Source organism: Selaginella moellendorffii, unplaced genomic scaffold, assembly GCF_000143415.4.
Source record: "Selaginella moellendorffii unplaced genomic scaffold, v1.0 SELMOscaffold_87, whole genome shotgun sequence".
Classification (NCBI taxonomy): Eukaryota; Viridiplantae; Streptophyta; class Lycopodiopsida; order Selaginellales; family Selaginellaceae; genus Selaginella; species Selaginella moellendorffii.
The window spans coordinates 664,123-690,700 of record NW_003314348.1 but is presented as its reverse complement, the minus strand read 5'-3'; the positions used below and the strand labels follow the sequence as shown (position 1 = coordinate 690,700).

Genomic DNA, 26,578 nt, shown 5'->3' with positions numbered 1-26,578 from the left:
TAGGATGGGTCTTGGGTTACATAAGGCACACACTATATGGTGAGCATATGTTGTTGAGTCCAAAAACATGGAGATAAGGTGTTGACAAGCATTCAGAGAGGCAAACAAGAGGATTTGCTAGTGTACAATTCAATGAGTAAACTCAAATAGCTATGTGAAACACTACATGAGGAGGCAAATAACATTTTGTCCTCTGCTTCTGAAAGTGGTTTCACAATATGGAAGAAGTGGTGGAGGACAATGTTTTGCCTGTAATCAGAAATTTCACACTCATATCTGTAATTTTTTAATTTCTCAAACATTCAAGACTTTTAGAGGATTTGCTAGTCTAGATGCATTGGAAGGGTCTATATAATAGAGTACCAACAGAGGAGGTATTCAGTCAAGTATGAACTAACATAGCTATAAATAGTGCTGGTATTATCAACTTCCAATATAGTTATCAAACAATAAAATATAAATTCAGCTAACAGTAAGTTCACAAAGCATTAGCAATGCATGATCTAGCAAAGCTATAATAGAGGCATCTATCTCAAATTTGAAGACAGATTTACACTAATGTGAGTTATGGCATATGAACTATGAGTAAATTTCATTGTAATTATGAAGACTTAAACATTTTATGTGGTAGCATATTGCAAGTTTGTATCATATAGATTCTACATTCACACTTTGATATGTGGGGCATAGTCACTTGCAAGCTATCAACCACCATGCAATTTTCAACACATATACAGTCTGAATGTATTAAGAGTGACAATGCTTCTGAACATAATGTGATAGAGAGCAAGTTGGAATGTTATTAGGGTCTTCAAGACAAGAGTTTTATTTGTGGGATGTAAAAAAAAAACCAACTTTGCCTTTAATATTTTCTAGTATATATTCATCACTACTAACCTCCCTATCTTGGAGTGCATTGACAACTTATAGTATGAATTGTATGAGCATGTGGTGTGATTTTATAAACATCTATTTGAATGAATGAATGATATTGAAATATTGGATGTTTCTAATGTGTGGCACAAACAGAGTTTGTGATGTGTTTTTGATAAGATCTCTGCAACCCATTTGACAATACACCTTAGTGAATACTTTCTACCACTGCAAAGCTACTCCTCTCATGGATTAATCACTACAAAGCTATTTCTTGACCAATAAAAGCGAAAAAGAACAAATTGGGCTTGAAATCAACCTCCAACTATCTCAATCCTAATAGAAATTCTACCCAAAAACAAGACCACAAAATGTTATATAACATATTGCCATATAATAACTTTGGTGAGAATCTAATGAATAATGAGAGTGCAAAGCACTAGATCCTTATTAAGAATTGTTTAGGAATATTGTGTTTCCACAGTTGACTATGGGTTACATTGAGATCACTCCAATCCTCACTATAATTAGAGTTCACACACTCAAACACTTGTTTTCCTAAGAAATTTCCAATAACACTATCACTGTAAACATTTAAACATTATCACTGTAAGAAAGGGGTGAGGCCTAATTTATCCCTCCTTATTGTTATTCTCCTCCTTTTATCTTTTGCTTAGTGATTTATAGGGTTTAGAAACAATTTGCTATGCTATGGTTTGTTTTGTATTCTATTTAAGAAAATTATGTCGATATAAATTAAGTTTTATTATAATTTTTATAATCTTAAACCTTTTTTTTGTTTTTACATTTACTCTTTTCTTTAAAATGTTTATTTGTTCTCTCCATTTCATTACAATTTTGATAAATGCATGGTTTAGCTAATGTAACTATCTCAAACTTCAAATTAGGTGGTTGTTCCTCCAAGATCTTCACTAGCTTCTCAAAATAAGAAAAGTCATGGCATAAAGCATTTGGACAAGCATGTCCCTATCCCTGTATAGAAACTCCCAAAAATGATAAGCTTGGATTTATGTTGACATTCAAGGGTAGTTCCTGGTTAATGTCGTGAAACTAATACAATTCAACTAATAATGAAGTTATGCAATTCACAAGGTAGAAAATTAGTTACTAATGGATGGATCGAGAAAAGGAATTGAAGTGTATAAAGGCCTTAATGTCATGTGAGTAGTGTTGTTAAAAAGATTTCAACAAATACTGCAAAGTTCACACTCTATTATTGGGACAACTTGATAAACTAACACAGGCCAATTTACCTTGAAAGAGAGGGGCATAGTAATAATCTTGTTGCCAATCATAAGATTAGTTTAATAGTATAATTGATTGGTGAGAATTTTACAACTCCAAAGTTATTTTAAAGACCATTGTTGAGGATGAAGAATTTATTGGCTCATGAGATACACTTAACTAAGTTCCTCCAAAAGCATTGTTGTAATGACTATGGACTATTGTTGTTGTGAAAAATGATTTGAACAAGGTGGTGGAGGTGGGACTATATATGTTGGGATTGTAAATTAATGTACTAAATTAGGGCTTATTGATATTGCTAATTGAATTTGAGTTGCAATGGCTATGGATCCTACTGATGTTGTGAGGAAAAATTTAAGCAAGATGGTGGAGGTGAGGATTGAACATGTTGGGATTGCAAATTAATTTACTAAATTAGGGCTTATTGACATTGTTAATTAAATGTTAAGTTGGTGGGTGGGATTGAACATGTTAGAATTGCAAATTAATTTATCAAATCAGGGCTTATTGACATTCCTAATTGAATGGTGAGTTGGCTTTGTGAGGAACAATTTGAGTAAGGTGGTGGAGGTGAGGATTGAACATGTTGGATCCACTACAACTCAATATTCAATCAACAATGTCAATAAGCTTTGATTCGATAAATTAATTTGCACTTTAGATCTTATTGATGTTTTGACTAAGGTGGTGGAGGTGAGGATTGAACATGCTTCCAAGCTGAGCTCAAGGAGTTTGAACAAGTTGGCTGCATTAGTTGAAAAATCACTCTGCTAAGAAAATCCTTTTAGTATTCAATCAACAATGTTAATAACCCTGATATCATGAATTGATTCATAGTTCTAGTTGTGGCAATGGAACAATCATCGTTGTCAATTGCAGTATATGGCAAATCTCATCATTGCTGACAAATTCTCTTCCGTCTATGATAGCATGGAAGCTTGAGAATATGGTGAATATATTTAAGTGTACATGCCAAGAAGATAAGCTGTTGTTTTTCTCTTGTAAACCATGACAAATACATGCTCAAATCTTCTATTAGTCATAAGTAAGATTATTAGCATTAAACATTGATTACAAAGAGAAGAGTTTAACAACATAAAATTTGGATTGAAGAATATTTTAAAATATGCTTAGATATTCCAGGTATATTATTTACACCAAAATAGACTAATAGATTTTTGTTTACCTTTGGCACCAAGCGAAACCTTGAGTATGGGCTGAAACGCATCCTCCTCAAGAGCTTTACATGCCTTTTGCACTCTAATTCTTACCTGTATGTTGTATCTCTTGCAGGATCAAGAACAAGGTAAAGCTTTCTATTCTCTTAGAAAACGAGAGACAAATCTTCAGCACCACACACTTGTATCGATGTTGGAGCCTCCAAAGCTTGTTGCCTGGATTGGATTGATAGATTCTTTAAGAAGAACAGAAAAGAATTTAAGTACTAAGTTATGCTTGCCACACCGTATGTTTTTCCATTTCACAAATGTTAAATTGAATATGGCATTGCTGCAAGGAGCTGATCACTCTACGACATTCGTGCGGTATCTCTGAATGGTGAACACTGAAAGAAATCAAAACTGAGTTATCCTGGAATGGAAACACAGGATCGCAGCATATCGGCTGGGCGGTCACCGACTGCATGATGGGAATGGTCTCGACGGGAGGAACGGCTTTGCCAGCTCTGCTATGAAGAGGTGGAAACAGTGACACACACCACACATTGATGCCCAGCATCCACCAACACCTCAGCAACACAATAGGATGGTATGGACACAATAGCCCTCCTGTTAAGTGTCGCGTAACTTCCAGAAGGAATATTGCCACCTCTTTAGCTTTGTGGTGATTGAGAACTCCTCAAAATAAGTACCTAGCTTTTTGTATAGCTCGAGGGGTTCCGACCTTCATGAACAGTTAATCTTATCTATCTTAACAAACATTCATAATGCGATCTAATGTCTGCGTTGATGTTCTTTCTTCATAATGCGGGCAACCCGCATGCCCTGGAGGAGGTGATTGGTGGCAGGTTTTGCAGAGGAGCTGCAACAGCTTCTCCTCGTCCTTGCTGAGAAGCGTGGTGGAGAGCTCGATGAGGTGCTTCCAGCAAATGTTGGACTCGGCAACCTCCACTTCCTCCAGCACCATGGCGCACCAGTGTATGAACACGAGGCGCAGGTCCCTCATCTGTAGCAGGATTCCTCCCAACATGAGCTCAAGGAAGCGCGACAAGAACTCGAGGAGTAAGGCCAGGCTGCTGCTGCTACTGCTCGCTTTGCTCTTGAGCGCATCTAGGTACTGACTATTCATTGTCAGTTGGATCGCCAGCATCTGGAATCCCCTCATCGAGCAGCTCATGAACAGGTTGTTGAAGATGAAGAAGTCATTGCCACTGCTCCTCTCCAACAGCAGGCCACGGCACTTCTTCCGCATGGCTGCCTCAGCCTGAGGCTTAGCCTCATCCATCAGACTTGAGTAGGCTTTCTTCAGGCGGTGACTACTCCTGCTCCAGCGGCTGGGCTTCCATGCATCCAGCAGCTTGTAGAAACTCAGCAGCTGCTGCTTCTCCTGCTCCGCTTGCTGCAAGCTGCGGCGTGGCTTGGGATCATCAACTGAGGGGAGCGGCTTCTCCACTGGCCTTTCAGTCAGCCTTCTCAGAAGAACACTGTGCTTCGAAGCTAAATAATTGAATGGTACCCCTAAACGCATCAGCGTGGCCCACATTTCCTGCTTCGACATCCCCTGCCATGAGCTAAACGCCAAACATTTGAGGCACTCATCCAGCCGCCCAGGATCTGTGACCGACATGCCTTTGAGTAAGTGTATAACCTTCGTTGTTCCTCCTTAAATTGCCTATATTTTGCCCTAGTTTCCTGGTATTTATATCGCTATGCCGTACTTCTCATTGTTTGTCACTGAGCTAAGCAACTCGTTCGCGAACACCTGTGGTCTTGTTTAGTTCCACTCTCCGCGTAGACATTGGAGAGCACTATATAACTCTGTGCGTGCTCGGGGTTGATACCGGATACTTGGTCACTGGCTTCTTTAGCTCGAGGAAGATCTCCGTGAGTTCTACAAGCTCCCAGCAGCGTCATCCACACCGACGCCGCAGCTTGAAACGGCATCTTGCGAATGAGCTCCTCGGCATCCTCCAGCCTTCCATTCCGTCCGAGGAGATCCGCCATGCAAGAGCAATGGTCGCCCGTCCGGCCAACTTTGTAGTCGTGGATCATCGAGACGAAGAACTCCACGGCCTTGGCGGTCATGCCGCCGTGGCTGCAAGCCGCGAGGACGCACAGCAGAGTTACGTCGTCGGCCCGAGCGCCCTCCTGCTGCATCAGGTGGAAGATCGCCACCGCCTCCGCCGCGCAGCCGTGCCTGGCGGAGGTGGCGATCATCGAGCTCCAGCGGGAGGTGTTGAGCGGATTGGTGCTGCTGCTGTGGAGGAAGATCCGGGACGCGTCCTCGAGGGTGCCGCATTTGCCGTAGGCGCTCATCAAAGTGGTGCTCACGGCGTCGTTGATGTGGAAGCCACTCTCGTGGACGCAGCTGTGGATGCTCCTCACCTCCGGCAGCGCGATCAAGCTCGAGCAGGCCAGCAAAATGGTGGTGAAGGTCTTGGCGTCGGCGCGGTGACCCTCGAGATGCATCCGCCGGTAGAGTCCCAGCGCCTCGGCGTTCCGGGAGTTTTGAGCGAAGCAAGCGATCATCGCAGTCCAGGAGACGGTGGTGTGCTCCTCCATCTCCAGGAACACCCGGTGGCCGTGCTCCGGGAGCTTGGACCGCGCGTAGAGATTCATAAGAGCAGTGCCGACGCCAACGTCCACAGCCACCCCGCTGTCGACCATCACGCCGTGCAAGAGCTTGCCGCGGTCCAGGCCGAGGACGTAGAGAACGTTGGCGAGAGTGACCGCGTTGGGCTTGACGCCGTGGAGCTGCATCGTCCCAAAGTGCTCCAGGCAGTCGCTGTAACGACCATCTTCAGCCGACTCGACGATGAGCGCCGTCCACCAAACAACGCCCCGGGGCGAGCGACCGCGATCATCGTGCTCGCAACCATGATCCAGAGTGCTCAACCCGGCGATGGCTTCTCCGAGCCCGGTCTCCTCGGCGCAGAGACGCAAGAGCTTGAGGTGGCGCTGGGAGGTGACGCTCTTGAGAGCTCGGCGGGAATGGAGGAGGACGCTGGCGTACGTTGCCTGGTTGGGCTTGGCACCCTCGAGCAGCATACCGGCGAACACCTCCATGGCCGCTGGGAACTCGCCCTGGAGCGCGTACGCCGCGAGCATCCCGTTCCAGAGGACCAAGTTCTTGCGGGTGGCGGCGCTGCTCTTGAGCCGCTCGAAGAACTCGCGGGCTTCGTCCAGGAGGCCGGATTTGCCGAGCATGTTGACGATGGCGTTGCCGAGGATGGCGTCGCGCTCGGCTCCACACTCGAGGACGAGCTCCAGGACTGTTCTTCCCGCGGCGGGCATGGAGCAGCAGGCGTTCAAGACGTTGACGAACACCACCGCGTTGGGACGAACTCCCTCCAGCTGCATTTGCCGGAAGATCTCCAGCGCTTGCTCGTCGCGATTGCAGCAGCAGTGGGCGGTGATGAGCGCCGTCCAGGTGACGACGTTCCTGTTCTTCATCCGCGAGAAAACGCCGCAAGCTCTCTCCAGATCGCCACCTTTGGCGTAGAGATTCACCAGCGCCGTGCCGACGATCACGTTGGTCTCTATCTCCTCGCCGAATCTCTCGAGCAAATCGTCGGGAAGGATCTCTCCCCCCACCACCACATCTTCGCATGAAGAACACAGATCAAGTAGCGTGACGAGCGTGATCTTGTCCACTGCTGCGCCCTCGAGCAGCATCCCCCGGAAGATCTCCAGCCCGAGCTCCGGGCGATGGAGCTCCTTGCAACCGGCCATGGCGACGCTCCACGTCACCACGTTCTTCACTGGCATCTGCTCGAAGTGATCGATCGCGTCCTCGAGGCTACCACAGCGGCAATACATGCTCACGATCGCGGTCCCGACGCTCACATCCCACTCCAATCCGCTCTCCACCGCGAGAATTCTATGGATCGATCGCGCCTCCACTACGCAATCGGTCGTCCCCAGCGCGGCCAAGATCGTAATCTTGTTTGGGGCCACGCCGTCGAGCAGCATCGCCCGGAGTAGCGCCATTCCCTGCTGGAAATCCCCATTCCGGGCATATGCTGTGATCATTGCGGTCCAGAGGATCACATCGCGATCGTGGAGATTGTCGAAGACCTGCCTGGCGCCGGGGATGGATCCACACCGGAGGTACATGTGGACGATGTTCTTGGCAAGAAGCTCGTCGCGATCAAGGCCTAGGCGAGCGGCCTGGGAGTGGAGAAATTTGCCCTGCGCAAGCGCGTCTGCCGATCCCTCGTCACCGCAAGCTTGGAAACCCCGCGCCAGATCCTCTCGCTGCCGCTGAAAATCCTCCATTCCAAATGCTCGCTTGCTGAGAGCGATGAATCCAGCCGATAGAGAAGATCGCCATCGCTTGTGGCAAATTAGCATCCAAAGGCCAGCTCGCTTGAGTCGAGGAGATCTTGCGGCATCGCCGTGGAGCTCTTGCTTAGATCACACCGCGCAGCGATCGATTGACGCTCGATTTGAATCGAGGACAGATCTAGGAAGAGCCCTAGTTCTAGTCAGACCGTTGGTATTAGGGCCACGTTGGCAGCCGCAGTCGTGGCAAGATTATGAGCGTCCGTGCCAGGGCATCGACGGCTTTCGTGTACAGTTGTGGATTTTCTTCGTGTATGGTTCCCATTTTAGGGTTTGTGGGCAAGGGCGCTTCTTCCCGCTGCCAGTAGTGCTTCTTTTGCTGGATCCCATAGCTGCGCTCATCTCGCATGGACTGCCGGCGCGGCCGGGCATTGTCGCCATGAATCGACTCAGGATCTTTTCAGGTATGGGGCGGGCGGATGGGAGGGCTCGGATTGAATCCGCAATGCGATGTTTTGCAGGGCGGCGCCGAGGCTTGGACTTGATGTCGAGCCCTGATTCTGTGAGTTCGTCGTCGTTGAAAGGGCCTGGCTATGCCTCAACCAGCGCGGCGATTGTTATCCTCGACGACGATGACGATGTCCAAGTCTGTTCGCCCAGATCGTTTGCTCAGGTTAGATTTCTTTGGTTGAGAAGAAGAAGAAAAAACTTTCCTCTCCTTTTGTTTTGCCTTTTCTAATTTGCTTTGCCTCTTTAGGCCGTGGGCGATGAAAATCATACCGAGGAAGACCTTCTACAGCTGCGATTGGGATTTTCCGGTACAAAGTTTCTTCTCGTTTCTACTATCTCGCTGAGAACTTTGGTTTTTTTCTTTTCTTCACTCTTGATCTTCGTATAGGGTCGAAGCCTCCACGAAAATCGAGAAAGCTACAATCTAGAGCTCGACAGCAGCAGCAGCAGCCACAACAACAACAACAACAACAACAACAACAACGACACAGATCAAAGCGTGTCCATCCCACAACGATCGATCTCACCGCGGAAGATTGCGAGGTTGTGTACGAGAGACCCCAGGTAAAGAGCTCCAACTTAGATCTACATATGTTCCTCTTCGCTCCCAGCTAAGTTGCGAGATCTCGTCTCGCAGAAGAAGAAGATGGCTGCTCCAGCGCCTCCTCCGGCCAAGGAACCATCGCTCACTTGCGGCATTTGCTTCGACACGATGAAGAACGAGACGTCCACGGTTTGTGGGCATTTGTTCTGCGGGAGTTGCATTCTATCCGCCATCCAGGCCCAGAAGAGGTGCCCGACTTGCCGGAGAAAACTCACCAATTCGATGGTCCATCGGATCTATATCTCTGGAAATTCCACTGGCTAAGAACCAGCCCAAATTTCTCACGCTCAAGCTTTTCCATAGGTTGTACAGATTTTTACATAGAAAATTTCTGGTACGTGGAGGGCTGGCTGCCCTACGTGGCACTAATTTTCTGGTACGTGGAGATGAGATGGCAGTGTAATCCCACGTGGCACAAGATGGAGGCAGACGTGGCTGTTTGAATCCTGGTGGCTCCCTTACGTGTCACTTTTGAGCATGGATGAGCCCTTGGCGGTAACCCTATTCCGGGTGAAAGAATCGATCCAGCAATGCGGTAGCTGCGCTAGCGGCGTCATTTTCTCCAATCTCGCGGCGCTCGTCCAGAGATGCGGCAAGCTCAGCGCGATCGCGGAGGCCAGGCAAGCGGAGGATCTCATCCTCGGATCCGGGCTGGGAGGCGACAGGCTGCTGGGGAATCTTGTGATCCAGATGTATGGGCGCTGCGGTGACGTCCAGGGTTGTCGATCGGCGCTGGCCCGGATCAAGAGCCCCAATGTGTTCTCGTGGACGATCCTGATCGAGGCATTTGCCCAGAATGGGTATTTGTGGGACGCGGTGGAGGTGTTTGAGGCGATGCCTGAGAAGAATGTGGTGTCATGGACGACTATTGTGAAAGCGTTTGCGAGCCATGGGGAGATTGAGCGGGCGAGAGAGATCTTTGAGAAGACGCCTGGGAAGAATGCTACAACGTGGAACGCGATGCTATCCGCATTTGCCGAGAATGGGCAAGAGGGACAGGCCATAGAGCACTTTGGACGCATGAACTTGGAAGGATTTAAGCCGGACTCCATCACCTTTGTGATCATTCTCAACGTTTCCTCCCGCGCTGCGGGCTTCTGCTCAAGAGCTAAGGTGAAGATCCTCCAGACGATGATTGAGAGTGCTGGATTTGCCGCCGACTTGAAGATTGGAAATGGATTGATCGGCTTGTTCGGCCACTGCTGTCCCGACGAAGCGAGGAGGATTTTCGATGAGATGCCCGAGCGAGATCTGGTTTCGTGGAACAGCATGCTGTGGGTTTATGCCAGCAACGCTTTCGCAGACAAAGCTAGAAATTTCTTCGATGCCATGGTTGCAAAGGACGTGGTTTCTTGGAACACTATGATCGCGTCATACGCTCGTCAACTTGGCAGTGGCAAGAACGCGATGGAGCTCTTCCACTTGATGTGTTTATCAGGTACGAAGCCAGACAAAGTCACTTTTATCACCCTCGTTGATTGCTTCTCTGGTTCTAAGGATTTGAGTTGCTGCAGGGAAATACACGGGAGAGTCTACGAGGATGGACTTGGAAGCGATGTGGTCGTCGGGACTGCTCTTGTTAACACGTATGGAAAGTGTGGGAGCGTGCGGGATGCTCGAAGAACACTAGGAGAGATTGAAAACCCAGACGTTATAGCATGGACTGCGATGATCGCAGTGTTTGCACAGCACGGGCTTGGAGAGGAAGGCTTGCAAATCCTGGGACTTATGGACCTCGACGGCACGGCTCCATCCGAGGTAACGTTTCTAAGTGCTATTGATGCGTGCTCTTGCTTTGGTGAGCTCTCTAAAGCTAGAATGGTTGATGGTGTTGTTACAGAGGCAGGACTTCCTAGACGCGGTCTTCTTGCCAACGCTCTTATGGACATGTACGGGAGGTGTGGAAGCCTGCAAGACGCATGGAAGGTCTTCGAAGAAGTCACAGGAAGTTCGCAAGGACAGGATATAGTACCGTGGAATGTGATGATCGGAGCTCTCTCCCGGAATGGACACAGCAGTGAGGCTTTCAGGCTGTTCAAAGCCATGAACTTGGAAGGTGTGAAGCCGGAAGCGATCACAGTTGTGAGCGTTTTGGACTTCTGCTCGATACCAGATGGGAAGATGGTCCATGCGAGCATCCTCGGGACTGGACTAGAGAAGCAAATCAGAGTCCAAAACGCTCTCATCACCATGTACTCGAAAGGTGGCTGTTTACAAAGAGCGAGAGACGTGTTCAACACCATCAACAATCCCAACGTCGTTTCGTGGAGTGCCGTGATCGCAGCTTATGCCGAGTGTGCTCGTAGCTCGGAAGCTCTCAAAGTCTTCCAGGATATGACCCTCCAAGGTGAGCTTCCCGACTATATTACCTTCATCGCCATAATCTCGGCTTGTGCTCACGCAGGCTTGCTCAAAACCGGCATCGAGTTCTTCGTCGTCATGAGACAAGATCACGGTATAGAGCCCAGTGCCGATCACTTCATGTGCATCGCAGACCTTCTCGGGAGAGTTGGAAAGCTGGAGCTGGCAGAGGACGTGCTCAGTTTTATGCCGTTTGAGCCAACGCCGGTAGCGTGGACAAGCTTGCTCGGCTGCTGTAAGACCTCAAATGACTTGGAACGAGCACAGAGAATATCTCAAAAGATTTTTGGGGTGAAAGAAGGTGCTTCTTCGGGACCATACGTGCTACTTTCAAACGTGACAAAGGCAGTGACATAAAATTTTCTCATTTCCAGACAACTGACAAAGGTATGCCAGTGAATTATTATGTTTCTTCTCGGGCGCTAAACTAGTGATGGTATCCGTGATATCCAGGGGCTGGAGCTGGAGCTGGAGCTGGAGCTTGACGTTTCTGTCTGGGACGACCCCAAAAGGGAGGTGGTATTGGAGATGCAACCGGGGAGTGGGACGGAGGTAAAGAGCTACAAGAACGGCAGAGCGCTGATCTTGATATCCAGAAGTCCATCTCGCGTCGACAAAATAGCTTACACACAGTTTCTTTCAGGTCCTTGCTGATACTTTTCTCGACAAACGAACTCTCTAACATGTTCTCGATGCCGAAATTCATGCAGGTTAGGCATACCATGGAGGTGTTACATTTGTGGCAAATGCTTTTGATGCTACAACCGAGGCACTGAGTGTTTGTCATTGGGTCGGTGCATTTCTCACAAGTTGTGTTTTCTAGAGGCCTTGGAATCTCAGCGAAAAGCTCAGATGTATCTGGAGACACAGATAGCGAGAAGAATGATCAACGCGGAAGTTTTGTAGAGCACTAACCTGGTAAGCCTTGTGCGTGAGACTGCACCAAGAGAAGCAAGGCATGGGGAACCAAAACGATACTAATAACTCTTGCCAGATCCATGCGAGAGATTGGATAAAGCTTCCCGGAACAAGAGAATTTATGGAGCTCCTTGTCTGGGAAAAGTCATGATTCAACCGGACATTTGGACAAAAACTTTGGTTTGGCGCTTCGTGATCTTCATCTGTTTTTGACAATCGTGACAAACTTTTATGTTCTAGGCTGAGACAGATTTAAAGTTCTCTCTAAGTGCGCTTGGGCGATACGAACCGAAGTGAAGGCAATGCACGGACAAACTAGCGCGGCGAGACGACTGAGGTAAAACATCGTTCCAGCGATTTCCTTGCGCTCATGGCTCTGGAACAGACTGATCGCCACTTGGTCGTGAAGAACAAAGTTGGAAGGAAGAAAGTTTTGCCAGATTTATTGCGAAGAATCAAACTACTACAAACTATCACTACTGCACAGACAACCAGATCGAATCAAACACTAGGCCTATCTTGGAAACAACACACAGGTCCGTGCTTTTCCTTATTTCCTCGACTAAACTACGCTGGATCTAAAAACACTCAGTGGTGTTTAGGCGGGTTCTTCTTCTTTGGCATTCGCGTCGGCGCCGGGGCCGGAGAAGGCAATGGAGATGGCGATGGCGATGTTGCCCAGCAGAACTTACACATCTTGGATCCCTTGAAGAAGTTGCTGGCACAAAGTTTGGTGCAAAAGTAGCTCTTGGAGATGTCCATTCCATCGGGATAGACTGGAAGGGTGGTGACTTCCGTCCTACACTCGGTGCACTCGTCGAGGTAGTATGTAATGCTTCCTTTGGGGCATTTCTCCGCGCAGTCCTTCTTTTCGACCTTGGCACTTGTGTAGTGGATTGGCTTGGCGGCTTGGGCGATGCCCAGGGCCTCCTTCTTGGCTTCCTCTTGAGGGATCTCTGTCACCATGGTTGGAGGTTTTGCTGCGGCTTGCTTCTGTGCAGTGTCACAGAGCGTGCAAAGGAGCTTGTTTTTTGTCGTAGTGCAGCCATCGCAAACTCGTTTTAGATACTCTGCGAGAAGAAGTTAGAAATTGAATTTTGTTTGAGAAAGCTCGATTGAATTTACCTTCTTGAGCTTGGGACTGCTGTGCTGCAATCAAGAAGAAAAGAGCAAGAGCGAAAAGAGTGAAAAGAGAGCCCGCCATTGATGTATATTAACAAGAGGAAAGAAGAAGAAAAAAAAAATAAAGTTTTTAGCTATGGTGTGTTTAAATACTATAGAGAGATACGTTGGTTTCTACGACACTACACCAATGTATTTGTTTTTTTATTACTGTTTATTAGGGCAATAGAATGTAGCCATGTCACAAAACTTTAGCTTTATTTCTTTCTATGTGGAACATTTTCGTGCGAAGCTTGAGCCACATAGCGTTGACAATGCAGAATTTGATACATATTTTTTTCTTCTATGTCCGTATATCAACCTCGAAAAGTCATGCAATTGTTACAGTTACAAAATTGTAGAAAATTCTATCAGAACTCCAGAGATCACTTAATGAAGCACGAGTTTACAGAACACAACAGAACAGAGTTGTTTATAAAGGGACCATCAATAATTAAAAATAACTATAAGGTTAGGGGCCCAATAATGGCCCCATTGTACATTTGATTTTTTTGTATTTTTCTCATGGTTCAATTTTATTTTAAAAAAGATAAGAAAAATTAAAGTGTATTAAAACTATCAGGTAGACCCCATGCTCCACATCCCTCCTGAATTTGTTTGTAGCAGCGCAACTAGGATTGGAGCGCTTCAGCCAATTGCAATTAAGCAAACTCTCATAACAACACTTTTTTGAAAAACAAATCAATACGAAAATGGATCAAGCAAATTAACTGGAAGTAAAAAAAGAGCAATGTAGTTCTGAATTTTATATTAATTAATAATAACTTTAATTTGTTCTTAAGAACTTAAGCTCGAGTATCAACATGTCAACTTCTAGTTCCGGTGGTGCTTGGATTACTCTGGCGATCATTTCCAAGATCATCCACTCCTTTGGATGGTTTGTCTTCGCCGAGCCACAGCTTCGAGACATGAACCGTGTGCTGCCGAAAGACATCGCACGTTTTGCATTCCACGGTGTTGTTGCAACTTCGACACTCTTCCTTGAGGCTGCACTGGAAGCAGAATGGCGACTTCAGACGATCCCGGCAGGTGTCACACGAGGTCTCGTTCGATGTCCAAAAGAACTGTGTTCTTCGAGCTCCATAGGGCAGATCGTCATCGTCGTCGTCTTCATCCTCTTCCTGGATCTTCGATCTCTCTTCTGGATTGCACAGCGAGCACATAAACTGGCCCTTGCTCTTCCTGCATCTATCACACACCAGCATCTCCTCCGCATTCACAGCCACGGAGTTTAGCCCCACCACCTTTCCGTGCTCGTCGCAGAAGTTCTCGCACATAAACTGCCCAAACTTTACCACCGAATGGTTGTGTTTGTTGTCGAAGAGAGTGGTACATTCCTTGCAAAGCTCTGCATAAACACACACACGAGTTTAGCAGGAAAACAGTGAGAAGTTTGGGAATTCCAGTGAAAAAACCGAGCGATCGAACTGACCAGAAATCTGGGCTTGAGATTTCGCGAGAATGGAAGAGAAAACGAAGGCCAAGAGCACGAAGAAGCTCATCGCTGCGCTAGATAGATACAAGCGAGGCTTTCGTTCTATCTTATATGGGCTAGATTTTTGACGCGTGGCAGGCTTCTAGGGTTCCTAGGTTATGGCCAAGCGTAAGCGCCACGTTTTGGCGCTCGAGGAGAGCGACGATGACGACGACGATCGCTTGCCGCTATCGCTCTCCTCGCAGAAGAGCAGCCAGGTTTCGTAGCTCCTTCTCTTCTCGCTTCCTTTTTTCCCAATGCGGGTGCGTCGGCAGGATTCGCGGTCGCCGTTCGAGCGAGTCGAGGAGGATATGGCGTTTCTACAGGTGGATAGCACTCGAGGTGAGCTGGAATGGACAATGGAATGCAATGCGAGCTAAGATTTCCAGATAATCGGCAAGACTCTGATAATCTTTGGATCGACAAGTTTCGGCCGGCCTGTGTGAGTGATCTAGCAGTTCATAGCAAGAAGGTAAATCACTTACATTCTTCACCATCGCTACGATTCTTTTGGTTTTAGTTCTTTCAACGCTAGTTTTTGCTCTGGTCGTTCCCTGTCTCTTTTCTAACAGTGGTTTTTTTTTTTTTCTTTCTTCCTCCAGGTTGGAGAAGTGAGACAATGGATGGAAACTCAAATCGACAACCCCTTGGGGGTAAGGCTGGGTAAAACCTCTTTTTCCTCTCGCCCTTCACTAACTCTTGCATAACATTCGTTTGAAATTGTTTGCCACTGCAGTGTTCATGCAAGCTTTTGTTGATCACCGGACCTGCTGGTGTCGGTAAGAAGGTGAGTGTTTTCTTTCCTTCAGTTTTTTTTTTCTTTTCCTTTCTTCGTTTCTGAAAGACGGTGGATCTTGTAGACTGTTGTGCGAGTCTTAGCCAACACGATGAATGCCGAGCTTTGTGAGTGGACTGCTCCAACGCCTGTTCTCTGGAAGGAGCATCTACACAATGATACACTAGGTAACACTTGACAAGAACTTGCTGAATTTTTTTCCTCGACATGGTTTTTAGGATCAAAATATAGTTCAAAGCTGAAGGATTTTGAAACATTTTTGGACAAAACAACCAAGTTTCCTTCTCTTCCACTAAATGCTCCGGTTAGGAGAATGAAATTCGTTCTCATTGACGACGTACCTTTAGTAAATGGGGAGGACAAGAAAAGGCAGCTACTCCAATCACTTCGCCAGTTACTTGCGGGTGCGAAGTTTCCAACCATTATAGTTGTTACAGATGTGGCTGACGATGGTTATCGAGGAAGTTCAATGGCACGATGCATGGGAGAGATAGTAAAAACACTCGAGAGTGGAGGAGCCTCCAAGGTTTTTTTTTTTTGTTTTGTTCTCTCCTTCCGCTTTGTTCACTCCTCATCAGTTCGATTTCACAGATTGCCTTCAACCCGATCACTGTAAATGCCATTAAGAAAGTTTTGGCTAATCTTGTCAAAGCGAAGAAATGCCGTGTACCTAGCGAAATGGTGGCTGAAATTGCTCAAACCGCCGCGGGAGATATCAGACACGCCATCCTACATCTCCAATTTCTCTGCCTCAATAGTCCGAAATCCGATAAATCCGAGTCAAGAAGACGAAAGCGCCAGCAAGTTCGCGGAGCTTCAGACGACGAACCTCCCAAAGAACAGTATGGTTCCAAATGCGGTAGGGATCACATCTTATCTCTATTTCATGCGCTTGGAAAATTCTTGCACAACAAGCGAGTGGCCGACGCGGAGTCTGAGTCAGGTTGGTACTTGTTGTCTAAGAATCGTGACCGACATTTCTTTTTTGCAGGTGAAAAACTTTCGTGTCCACTTCAACAGCAGTATCAAAGACCACCCTTGCAAATGAAAGATCCCGAGCTAGTCATATCCCAGTCGCACGCCGAAGCTTCAACACTCGTCTCTTTTCTCCACGAGAATGGTACTGGCTCAGCTCTTGATTATAATCCTTGATCGTTTTGTGCAGTGCCAGACTTTGTCGATGACGATGCCATCGAAGACGTTGCGGACATCATCCAGTACATAAGTGACGCAGACCTCGTTGGTGCAAGATTTTCCTGGCAGTCGAGAGGGCCCCTCTTAGATTCCGGATGGACGAATGCTTCGCAACTTGGAGAAGCTGCGGCTGCTTCTATAGCTGCACGGGGTGTTCTTTTTGGTAACACACACCCTGCTCCTCGAAGGTAGCTTCTTATTTTCTTGTTTTTCTCCGGACAACTTAAACTTGGTTCTTTAAACAGATGGCAGACGCTGAGAAGTCCCATGCTTTGGCAAGTTGAGCGCTCGCTATCAAGCAAGAAGGTGATGCTTTCACATCTTTTGGTGGATCCGAGCTAACGCAAAAGTTTTTATTTTTTCTTCTCGGTTCGTGCTGCAGAGGGAGATCTTTGCGTCGTTGAGAGATAGTAATATTGGTCCGGTTGAGCAGGCAACCGAGTACATTCCATTCCTGCGAAATATTTCCGCGTTCACTCGCGACGCTTGGAAGCCGAGATCTCCAAAAGTTATCACCAGTGCTGCCGACGAGTGTGACGAGATTGAAGACGATTTCTAGATTTATGGCTCAGCTTTACTTCGCGAGTTTTTCTTGACCTTGGTAAAGAGCCTGGTAAAGGAGAGAAACTCTCGAGCTTGAGAAAATCTAGAGCTTAGAAGAAATCTCGGCTATGGCGATAAAAGATCTTGGCCGTCCATTCTTGCGTGTCATTTTTACCAAATGTTTGGTGGGAAGTCGTAATTAGGGTTCTTGGGTGATCGTGGAGCAGCAATGCGGGCGTAGGATCTGGTAGAAGGCCGCGCTAGATCTTGCGCGCAGCTCATGTAAGCGAAATGTACGTGCAGGACAGGATAGACCCATCCTCGGCTGGGAATGGCGAGGCTCGAGATGGATCTGGGGCTCCGGCCAGGAATGGTGTGCACTTCAAGCTAGATTCGAACTCCACCACCGTGATTCCGGGCCGCAATGAGGAAGATTTCGAGGGCAGCGAGGAGAGCGAGGTGGAAGAAGACACTGAGAGGCGGCCGATTTTGCCCGCGCCAAGCTCCTCCCCTCCGGAGCCTTCCTCCTCGATTCAGTCGTTCGTGGTGGAGAATTTCCCGAAGATCGTGATTGGGCTCTTCGTGTTCCTCAGCGCGATAGTGTTCTTGATGGTGAGAAGCCGGGGCGACAATGCGGTGCTCTCGTGCATAGAGTCGGCTTCCAGGCAGAGGGAAGAGATTCCATATCCGAGAGTGGACTTGGAAGCAGCCAGCGCGAAAGTCGACAAGGGGATCTTGAAGTCCGAGAAGTGGATCGTCGTGGCGGTATCGGGAGCTCCTAGCGAAGAAATCCAGCAGCTCGCCAAGCTGGATGGGTGGCAGCTTCTAGCTCTTGGAAACTCTCAAACTCCCACCAAGTGGGAAGTTCCAGGGGCGATTTTCCTCTCCAAGGACGCTCAAGCAGGCTTGAACTTTCGGGTCCAGAGCCACATCGATCCAGACGGTCCCGCGAGGAAAAACGTTGGCTACCTCTTCGCCATCCAGCACGGAGCCCGCAAGATCTACGACGCGGACGAGACGATCATCGTCCGCGGAGGAAACTTGGAGAAAGTCTTCGACGTGGAGCTGAGCGGAACCTCGGGCAGGAGGGAGCCTCTATACCAGTACCGGATGGTGGAGAACCGGACCATCGTCAATCCTTACGTTCACTTTGGCCAGAGATCGATGTGGCCGCGAGGTTTTCCCGTCAGGATGGTGGGAGAGACCTCTCTCGAAGTCGCCTACAACGAGATCGCTCCCGGGAGGCACTTCATCCAGCAGGGGCTGGCGAATGGATTCGCGGACGTCGACGCGCTCTTCTACTACACCCGGCGGTCGGAGCGCGAGGCCCTGAGCATCGAGTTCGACTTGCAAGCGCCGCCAGTGGCGCTTCCGCAAGGAACCATGGCGCCCGTGAGCTCCGTCAACACTCTGTTCCACAGCCCGGCTCTCTGGTCGCTCATGATCCCGGCGGACGTGAGCTCGAGAGCTGCCGACGTCGTTCGAGGCTACTGGGCTCAGCGGCTGCTGTGGGAAGTTGGCGGGATGCTCGTGGTTTTTCCTCCTACAGCGCACCGTGTCGATCAACTGGATCCCATTCTTCTCAAGGACGAGAAGGACTTGCACAAGATGGAGCGGCTCATCAACTTCGTGGTTTCATGGCGGTCGGACAAGCGGTCGTTGTTCCAACGGATTCTCCATCTCAGTCACTCCATGGCTGAGAATGGCTACTGGAGCGCACAAAACGTCGACTTGACGGTGGCCTGGTTGCAAGATCTCGTCTCGGTTGGGTACCGCCAGCCTCGGATGCTAGCTCTCGAGCTCGGACGAGTGGACCCGTTGCTGTATAACTCGGAGCACGTCCAGTTCGTGCCGGAGACGTTACCGTCGGTTTATCTCGGCATCCACGAGTCGTCGCAGCTGGAGAAGGAGATGGGAGACTGGCTAAAGTGGCGGCGTTACTTTGGCAACATCGTCCTGGTGCTCGACTGCTCGCCCGACGCGAATGCCACGGTCCTGGCATGGCGGATGTTCTACAGCCGCTTGTTCAAGCACGTTGAGATTCGTTCGCGGGAGAGCAATGCTGGCCTTCGAGTCGAGGGTGGAAACTTCACGTATCAGTAAGTTCTTCGGCAAGTTTCTTCCTTGTTTTTGTTTCTGAGACTTTTGTTCCAGGTCCCTTCCAGAGGTGTTTGATCGCTACCCGCACGCTGATGGCTATCTTTATCTCAAAGATGATGCCGTCTTCAACTACTGGAACTTCGTCACCTCGAACAAAAACAAGCTCTGGAGTCTCCAAAAGGTGAGCTTGTTTCTCTTTCCCAGCTCCAGCCCAGCCTGATGGATCTTTCTCTCCTCCGCCTCCAGTCCAGAACAGCCATCCAGCCAAAGACGACATGGCAAGTTATCGGATTCAAGCGACCTGGCTCGGCCTGGTATCTCGCAAGCAGCGTCAAGAAGAGCATCAAAGCCGCTGTTCGTAGCTTGTCCCCAAAGATGCTGGCCAACTACAAGAAGAGCATGGACGACATGCACTTCGTTGTCTCGAGCTCCGATTCCTTCTACATCCCCCACCGCTACGTGAGTGACTTCAAGGCCCTAGTTCCAATCGGGGTGAAACTGGAGCTCCGTCCGGAGCTGGCGATACCGCTCTTCTTCTTGGCCATGGAGAAGCCAGCGAGCTACGACTCCGAAGCGTTCAAGTACGTGGCCGAGACGAGCGTGAGGCGCGATCCCGCCGTGTTTTACCGGAAGAGCAAGCACTTGGTTCGTCCCTGGAGCGCTAGAAACGTCTCGGAGATCGTGAGAAGAATAAGAGCTTTGTCGGTCGGGGACCCGTTGCTGGTGGAGATTTTGTGAGAGAGAGAGGTTCCAGTCTCTCACAACCTGTACAGCTTCTATGGCGTAAGTGAGAGAAAGAGTTGCTCCAAAAAAGCTTACTTGTGTTCAAGGAGCCGAAGTCTGAGAAGAACTGGAAAATAAGTTAACTTCTTCTCCATCGACTAGAGTGTGGCCTGCGAAGATGTAAGGCGGTGGTCGATCTGGAATCGGGGGGATCGTGTCGTTGCCCTCGAGCAGCTTGAGAGCCTGAGAGATCGGAGGCCTGACCGCCACCAGCAAATGTGCGCAGAGTATGCCAACCAGCACGAACCGCTGCTGGAGAACAATGGCTGCCGGATCACTGTCCCGGATCTTCTCATCGATGATCTCCGGCAATCTCCCGGCCTTGACCAAGCTCCACGCCCAGTCCACGATGTGGTAGTGCACCGGGTTCTCTTGGCTCGTGTCGAGAGCACTCCTCCCACTCATGAGCTCCAAGAGTAGGACCCCAAAGCTGTAGACGTCGACTTTGTCGCTGCACTGGCCGTAGAGAGCGTACTCGACCGCCATGTAGATCGGAGTTCCAGCCACTCTGGTTGTAAGGTGGCTCATCCCCTCGGGGCTGATCTTCGCGAGCCCAAAGTCTGCCACTCGAGCGTTGAGATCCTCGTCGAGAAGGATGTTGCTCGGCTTGATGTCCCTGTGGATGATAGACGGCTCCACCTCGTTGTGGAGGTAGTTTATCCCGACTGCTATGCCGATGGCGATCTTCCTGCGCTGCTGCCATGACAAGGTTCCGGACGAGAGATAAGTTTTCAGGCAGCCGTTTGGCATGTAGTCGTAGACGAGGATGTGCTGCGAGTCGGGCCCGTTTGCATGGACGCAAGCTCCTCGGACGGAGAGGAGATTCCTGTGTCTCACCCGGTTGATCACCTCCACCTCGTTGAGAAACTCGGCATTGTTCTCCTTGGAGCTCGCCTTCATGACTTTCACCGCCACCTCCGAGTTCCCACGCTTTGCGAGAACTCCTCGATAGACCCGGCCATAGCCACCCTCGCCGATGAAGTTTTTGGAGCTGAAGTTCTGCGTGCCAGCTTTGATCTCCTCGAAGCTGAACTTGATGAGCCCCAGGTTGGGCATCCTCGACAGGCCCACCAGCGAAGACTGGACAAGCTCCCGCTTCTTCCGTCTCCGGTGGAAGAGGAAGATACACGCGATCAGTGCTCCGGCTAGAGCGATCGCAGAGCCTCCAACGCCGATGCCAATGTAGAGCTTCGCGTCGGTCCCTCTCGAGCCTCCCGGAGCTCCTGCCGATGGTGGAGTCAAGCCAAGGACACACACTGCTGTAGAGGGCTCCTTGGGCCCAAGCTTGTTGACCACCCCGGCGGCATAGAGGCACGAGACGTAAACACACTGTTGGCCGACGCTGGTGCTGTTGGAGAGGCCCTGGAGCTCAAGAACAACCCTGGTGACATCGTCCGTGCACGACTGGCACCGCAAGGCGCTGCTAAGATCGCCGCCACACGAGCGCTCCAGCGCGCGATCCAGATCCGGAGCCACGACCCTCTTCCAGTCCGAAATATTCATAACTCCCGCGCAGATCGGTGACTGGACGAACATCGGCGGCTCGAAGGGGCAATCCCGGACGAAATCCGTGCCTGTGCCGTGAGAATCGAGCTCCGCCTGGAAGGATTTCAGGCACGCATTGGCCGTGGGGAGATCCGCGAACTCAAACCCTCCCGATCGCCGGAGGTAGTCGGCCAGGCCGATCCCAAAGGTAGTGAGCAGTGCGGAGCAGCAATCGCTGCTGTTCTTACCCGGAGGCGATCGGCGGCAGTGATCCAGAGTCGACGAGAAGGCGCCGACGTAGCTGTAATCGACCGAGCAGGAGGCTGGATCGCCATCGCCACGGGCAGCTCCGGCGGCGAGCAAGGCAATTGCGACGAGCGTCACAATCCGCATTCTAGAGAGGAACTTAAACCCTAGTGCTCAAGGGGATTAAAGAGATACTGACGGTTAAGATTAGTCATGATTAACATTCTATTATTGTAAATGGGAGATAACGACGGTTTGGCCGAGTGGCGTTGGATTTAGGCTCCAATCCCAAAGGGCGTGGGTTCAAATCCCACAGCCGTCAACCCTAAACTGTTTTAAAGATTAACGTTTTAAGCAATATTCTCAAGCATATAATGCTATTAGGCTAAAAGCCGGCAAGAATTTTCGCTGATGGGATCCGAGGGCGCGCTCCAATTCAAGCTCAGCAGTGGCGCTCTCATGCCCGGCCTCGGCCTTGGAACTTGGCAGGCGGAGAAAGGCCTCGTTGGAGAGGCTGTCAAGGCTGCGCTCCAGGAATGATTTCTCTCCTCTTTGTGTGTCCATGTCCATTCTAGACTTCTTTCTCTTTTCTCTAGGCTGGATACCGTCACTTGGACTGCGCAAGCGCTTATGGCAACCAAAAGGAGGTGAGGAACTTTCACTTTTTTTCCAGGAATCGCTCCATCAATTCTCCTGTTTTCTATAGATCGGAGATGCACTCCAGGAGGCCTTCAAATCCGGTGATCTAAAACGGGAAGATCTCTGGATCACCTCCAAACTTTGGTACGTAGAGCGTGATCTCCGGAAGAAAACTAAAAATTGATCTAGGTGCACGGATCATGATCCCGAGGAGGTGTCAAAGGCTTTGGAGGCAACGCTCGCGGATCTCCAGATTGATTACCTCGACCTTTACCTGGTAAAAACTATGCTTTTCTTGTATTTTCTCCAAAAGCTTATAACTTTTTGATCTAGATTCACTGGCCAGTTCATTTGAAGAAACATGTCCGAGGTTTCAACTTTAGTGCCGCGGATTTTGCTCCTCTCGACATTCCAGCAACTTGGGCCGCCATGGAGAAGCTCGTCGATGCCAAGAAAACCAGAGCCATCGGCGTGAGCAACTTTAGCTGCAAGAAACTGGGCGATTTGCTCGCTGTTGCTAGGATCCCCCCGGCCGTGAACCAAGTCGAGTGTAGCCCCGTTTGGCAGCAAGCCAAGCTTCGCGACTTTTGCATCTCCAGCGGCGTCCATCTCTCGGTAAAGAGTTTTCCATCGTTTTTCTTCTCTGTTTGATCCTAACTAACGATCACAATGCAGGCTTACTCTCCACTGGGATCATCCGGCAAGAGCGTGCTCCAGAGCCCCGTTGTGAAAGATCTCGCGGAGAAACTCGGGAAAACTCCCGCTCAAGTCGCTCTGCGCTGGGGGCTGCAGCGAGGCTGCTCGGTTCTTCCCAAGAGCACAAACGCGGAGCGCCTCAGATCGAATCTGCAAGTGTTTGATTTCTCCATTCCAGAGGAAGATCTCGCAAAGTTCTCGAGCATCCCCCAGGTATCGCGATTGTTCTTCTCTCCAAGTTTCTTTCGCGTAACCTTGATTGCTATCGCAGGAGAGAGTACTAGTCGGACGCGTATGGGTCGCTCCCGGCGGTCCATACGAAAGCATTGAAGCGTTATGGGATGGAGAGATTTAAAACCTCCGTGTAGAGGGAAAATTCAATTTAAAACAAGGCGGGTTTAACAAACCCTACTTTATTAGAATTTAGGGTTCCTAGGCATCGCGAGGGAAATTTCTGGCGCTGGCATTGGCGCTGGCGTGGATCGATTTCGGCCTGGAGGCTGGGTAATCTTGTCACGCGTCCATTTTCCAGGTTAGAGATAGCGAAGATTTCATGCCTGGAGTGTTCGCAGCCGCTAGCCCGAGATTTTGGAGCTTGCGGAGATGAGCTGACACCGAGGGAAAGGTATGATTACAAGCATTGAAGTGATTCTAGCTTTGTTGTGAGGCTCCGTGAAAGTGTGTCTCATTTCTTTGTCTTGTAGGGATCCCGGACAAGACGGGGTCTTTGGATGGGTCCCAAACGCAATGATGTCACAACGACCCTTCATCTCGAGCGCGTGAGCGTTGTTTCTTATTTCTTCGCGATTCATGGAGAGAACGATGAAATTGACCTCTCCTTTGGCTTCAAGTACCTTTGACCGGGTAATTCGCCTTCGATTCTTTTTTTCTTAGCGTTAACATTGGTCTAGAGTTGATTTGTCCTGTTGGCTTGTTGTGCAGGACTTCTAATGGGTGTACGTTTGGAATTGAAAGAAATGGTATGGTTCTCTTTTGGCACAGTGAAAGTAAGAATAAACTTGTGTGTTTTCCTTTTGTTTATACAGGTTTTGGGGGTTCCAAACTTTCTGTGATTCCGTGTTTCTTCTACCACTGGGCATCCTAAAAGCTAGCTGCTTTTCAAAACGGCATTGTGAAGGCAAAGTCGTGCATGCACTCTCGAGGAACAGCTCCGCGAAGCAACTTAAGAAACTGTCTGGCCCGGTGATTGGTCTCCGAAGTGTTATCGGCCTGGATGAGAAGAATCATCTGAGTAAAAGCACCTTCGCTGGCAGCTGCTTGGACGACAGAGTCATCAGCTTGGCACATCAACAACAGGATCCCGACTGCTCGCTCTGACGCCAGATCCGAAACCGTGAGAATTATCTTCACCAGCATCGGCACTGACAGACTGTGATCCATCAAAGCTTCCCGTCCTTCTGCGCATCTGGCCACGAACTCGAGCACAGCCAGAGCTCTTTCGGTGTTGAGTCGGCTGGCCTCGGAGAGGAGTTCTATCAACGGCGGCACCACACCACCTTGGACAGCCTTTACGAGATTCTTTCGGCAGGAGACGATGGCCAGCAACGCGGTCAGGCTCGCCCTGACTGCTCGCGGATACGCACTGTCCTCTTTGACAAGCTTGACAAGTCCCGGTATCAACCTCTCAGTCGCTCCCATCATCGACTTGGATTCATCGTCAGTCGCCACAAGCTCGAGCAGGCGGGCAGCGTTGATCTGGCCTTCGGTGTTACGTCGGTGGAGGATCCAGGATAAAACAGCCAGCAGCGACGGATTGATGATGGACTTTCTCAAACTTTCGATCTCGAGTGGTAGCAGAATTACGAGAACTGCGACCGCGTCCTCGCAGCACTGGAGGTCCTCTAGATTCGAAGGCCTGTCGAAACTTATTCTGGGCTGGAACGAAGACACCAAGCCGCTCAACGCCGGGATCGCCCCGGCACCGGCAATGCACTTCCGGTTCTTGTCACTCTCTTTGCACGACGCTCGGAGGTTCCGGAGGAGCCGGCTCTTTGCGCGTCCCGAGAGCTCCGCGGAGGAGATTTGGCGGACGAGGTGGCCGGCTTGCTCGTCGTCCAGGGGCTGCTTTGGAGTGGGAATTCTCTCGATGCCTCTCGACTTGTTGGCGACGCACCACTCCTGGATGAGCCTCCGGAGCGTGTGATTGGGGACCAAGTCGCGGACTTTCACCAGCTGCATGGTTCCGGGACAGGTGTGGTGGCCGTCATCAAACCACTTCTCAATGCTGCTCCGGTCGTAAGTCAAGCCGGTGCTCAGCGTCACCGGGTCCTTCATGAGCTCCAGCGAGATGGGGCATCGAAACAGCGTAGGAACTCTGGGCAATTGGATATCAAGCACCGGCGAGATGGCCATACCACTGCTGCTGCTGCTGCTGCTACCGCTGCTACTACTGCTACCGCTATCAAAACTTGGTTTTTCCTTCTCCAGGGGTAAATCTCAGCTCCTTGAATCCACAGGCACTAAAAGACCCCGATTTCTTGGCAGTGATCTACCTTCTCGACTCAAACTTATATCCTGGCTCAAGCTGCGAGCTTCCAGGCCTCTCCTTTGAAGACCCAGACATGATACATATACCACACGCCATTGTAAGGCGCAAGACAAAGACCCATTCCGGCTCCCTGCCAGAGCAGTGGCTCAATTAACTCCAAATCACGGGGCCCCTGTTACACAGAGACAAGGACCAGGGGCGGCCGTTGGATGGGGCGCATGGACGGCGGGGATGGCGTCCCTATGGTCCGCAATGGCCGGTGGTCATGGTCAACATGGCCGTTGATGTATTCGAGAGCTTCTTAATCCCGACTTGACCGCCACTGACCTTGACTGGAACACGTGGAAGTTTGGCCCGCGTGTGCTGTCGATAAATCTAGCTGGACTGGCTGACTGTTGACTGATCGTTATTATCTTGAGTTTTTGCACCCGCGTGGGAAGAAACTTTCTGGTAAATTAGCGACCGGTAAAAAAGGGGACTATGAAGTCTTGCTACAGAACTACAATGGATTAAAGTTATTTTAAAGGTATACTCAACTCTACAGGGTGGTGTGCTATAGCTTTTTAAATGTGTCTCAAGGGTGTCCCATAGCTGTAAGGGGCTTTGTCAACAACCCCTTCTTGTGAGCGAAAAGCTCCACCCCTAAGACACTGTAGGAAAATACACTTAGATTGAACTCCAAGGCCATTGTGTGAGTGACGGCCAGGCTGTGTGAGATTCGTCCTAAAAGACTCAAAGAATCTTACTAGAAAAACCGGTAAGCACATGAATTTTCAAAAGGTCGGGCGAGAATCAGTAGCTTTTTCAACGTTAACACTCAACCTCATTACAGTTTCAGCACTTGTTAACCTCTAACCAGAAAATCTTAAACCTTGTCTAAGTTGAAGGAAAAAAAACAAAATTCTGGTCAATCTATCCCATTGCTTTATCGACATGT

The 26,578-nt window shown here is 49.4% G+C and overlaps 10 protein-coding genes across 19 annotated transcripts; 6 read left to right on the top strand and 4 right to left on the bottom strand.

The window, feature by feature from the left end:
- Positions 1-5,048: 5,048 nt before the first annotated feature.
- LOC9636640 (pentatricopeptide repeat-containing protein At3g09040, mitochondrial) lies at positions 5,049-7,595 on the bottom strand. The gene has a single exon (XM_024662005.1). The coding sequence runs from the start codon at positions 7,593-7,595 to the stop codon at positions 5,049-5,051; it is 2,547 nt and encodes an 848-aa protein (XP_024517773.1).
- Positions 7,596-7,620: 25 nt separating this feature from the next.
- On the top strand, positions 7,621-9,084 carry LOC9636287. The gene is made up of 5 exons (XM_002988285.2): positions 7,621-8,065; positions 8,123-8,274; positions 8,359-8,419; positions 8,500-8,675; positions 8,749-9,084. Exons 1-5 carry the CDS (start codon positions 7,621-7,623, stop codon positions 8,977-8,979), a joined length of 1,065 nt encoding a protein of 354 aa, XP_002988331.2. The 3' UTR covers positions 8,980-9,084.
- Positions 9,085-9,192: 108 nt separating this feature from the next.
- Positions 9,193-10,366, top strand: LOC112341608 (pentatricopeptide repeat-containing protein At1g62260, mitochondrial-like). The gene is made up of 2 exons (XM_024662004.1): positions 9,193-10,153; positions 10,230-10,366. Exons 1-2 carry the CDS (start codon positions 9,193-9,195, stop codon positions 10,343-10,345), a joined length of 1,077 nt encoding a protein of 358 aa, XP_024517772.1. The 3' UTR covers positions 10,346-10,366.
- On the top strand, positions 10,361-13,035 carry LOC112341629 (pentatricopeptide repeat-containing protein DOT4, chloroplastic-like). Of its 10 annotated transcripts, XM_024662103.1 has the most exons (7): positions 10,361-10,473; positions 10,556-11,463; positions 11,530-11,994; positions 12,071-12,174; positions 12,235-12,331; positions 12,380-12,530; positions 12,597-13,035. In XM_024662103.1, the coding sequence occupies exons 1-2, from the start codon at positions 10,374-10,376 to the stop codon at positions 11,431-11,433; spliced, it is 978 nt and encodes a 325-aa protein (XP_024517871.1). In that variant the 5' UTR covers positions 10,361-10,373; the 3' UTR covers positions 11,434-11,463; positions 11,530-11,994; positions 12,071-12,174; positions 12,235-12,331; positions 12,380-12,530; positions 12,597-13,035. The 10 variants fall into 10 exon arrangements, with proteins under 10 accessions (XP_024517871.1, XP_024517877.1, XP_024517874.1 ...); XM_024662109.1 differs by having other exon boundaries at positions 10,556-11,062; positions 11,120-11,463; positions 12,071-12,331; positions 12,380-13,035; XM_024662106.1 differs by having other exon boundaries at positions 11,530-11,628; positions 11,720-11,994; positions 12,071-12,331; positions 12,380-13,035.
- LOC9636286 lies at positions 12,525-13,206 on the bottom strand. Its single transcript, XM_002988193.2, has 2 exons — positions 13,120-13,206; positions 12,525-13,064 (listed from the first exon to the last, which is right to left on the bottom strand). The coding sequence occupies exons 1-2, from the start codon at positions 13,196-13,198 to the stop codon at positions 12,583-12,585; spliced, it is 561 nt and encodes a 186-aa protein (XP_002988239.1). The 5' UTR covers positions 13,199-13,206; the 3' UTR covers positions 12,525-12,582.
- A 1,552-nt stretch (positions 13,207-14,758) lies between these two features.
- Positions 14,759-17,303, top strand: LOC9636638 (cell cycle checkpoint protein RAD17). Its single transcript, XM_002988284.2, has 12 exons — positions 14,759-14,868; positions 14,926-14,992; positions 15,040-15,122; positions 15,253-15,303; positions 15,387-15,437; positions 15,511-15,613; positions 15,665-15,972; positions 16,038-16,389; positions 16,438-16,566; positions 16,612-16,828; positions 16,886-16,946; positions 17,023-17,303. The coding sequence occupies exons 1-12, from the start codon at positions 14,770-14,772 to the stop codon at positions 17,197-17,199; spliced, it is 1,698 nt and encodes a 565-aa protein (XP_002988330.1). The 5' UTR covers positions 14,759-14,769; the 3' UTR covers positions 17,200-17,303.
- A 59-nt stretch (positions 17,304-17,362) lies between these two features.
- LOC9636285 (probable glycosyltransferase STELLO2) lies at positions 17,363-20,160 on the top strand. The gene is made up of 3 exons (XM_024661982.1): positions 17,363-19,282; positions 19,338-19,464; positions 19,530-20,160. Exons 1-3 carry the CDS (start codon positions 17,475-17,477, stop codon positions 20,019-20,021), a joined length of 2,427 nt encoding a protein of 808 aa, XP_024517750.1. The 5' UTR covers positions 17,363-17,474; the 3' UTR covers positions 20,022-20,160.
- LOC9636637 (probable receptor-like protein kinase At1g11050) lies at positions 20,085-21,953 on the bottom strand. The gene has a single exon (XM_002988191.2). It carries the CDS (start codon positions 21,942-21,944, stop codon positions 20,109-20,111), a length of 1,836 nt encoding a protein of 611 aa, XP_002988237.1. The 5' UTR covers positions 21,945-21,953; the 3' UTR covers positions 20,085-20,108.
- A 244-nt stretch (positions 21,954-22,197) lies between these two features.
- LOC9636284 (aldo-keto reductase family 4 member C10) lies at positions 22,198-24,337 on the top strand. Its single transcript, XM_002988282.2, has 10 exons — positions 22,198-22,331; positions 22,394-22,444; positions 22,504-22,580; positions 22,626-22,713; positions 22,770-23,051; positions 23,112-23,345; positions 23,404-23,757; positions 23,837-23,996; positions 24,075-24,112; positions 24,179-24,337. The coding sequence occupies exons 1-7, from the start codon at positions 22,209-22,211 to the stop codon at positions 23,485-23,487; spliced, it is 939 nt and encodes a 312-aa protein (XP_002988328.2). The 5' UTR covers positions 22,198-22,208; the 3' UTR covers positions 23,488-23,757; positions 23,837-23,996; positions 24,075-24,112; positions 24,179-24,337.
- Positions 23,987-25,797, bottom strand: LOC9636283 (U-box domain-containing protein 26). The gene has a single exon (XM_002988190.2). It carries the CDS (start codon positions 25,503-25,505, stop codon positions 24,252-24,254), a length of 1,254 nt encoding a protein of 417 aa, XP_002988236.2. The 5' UTR covers positions 25,506-25,797; the 3' UTR covers positions 23,987-24,251.
- Between the last annotated feature and the right edge of the window lie 781 nt (positions 25,798-26,578).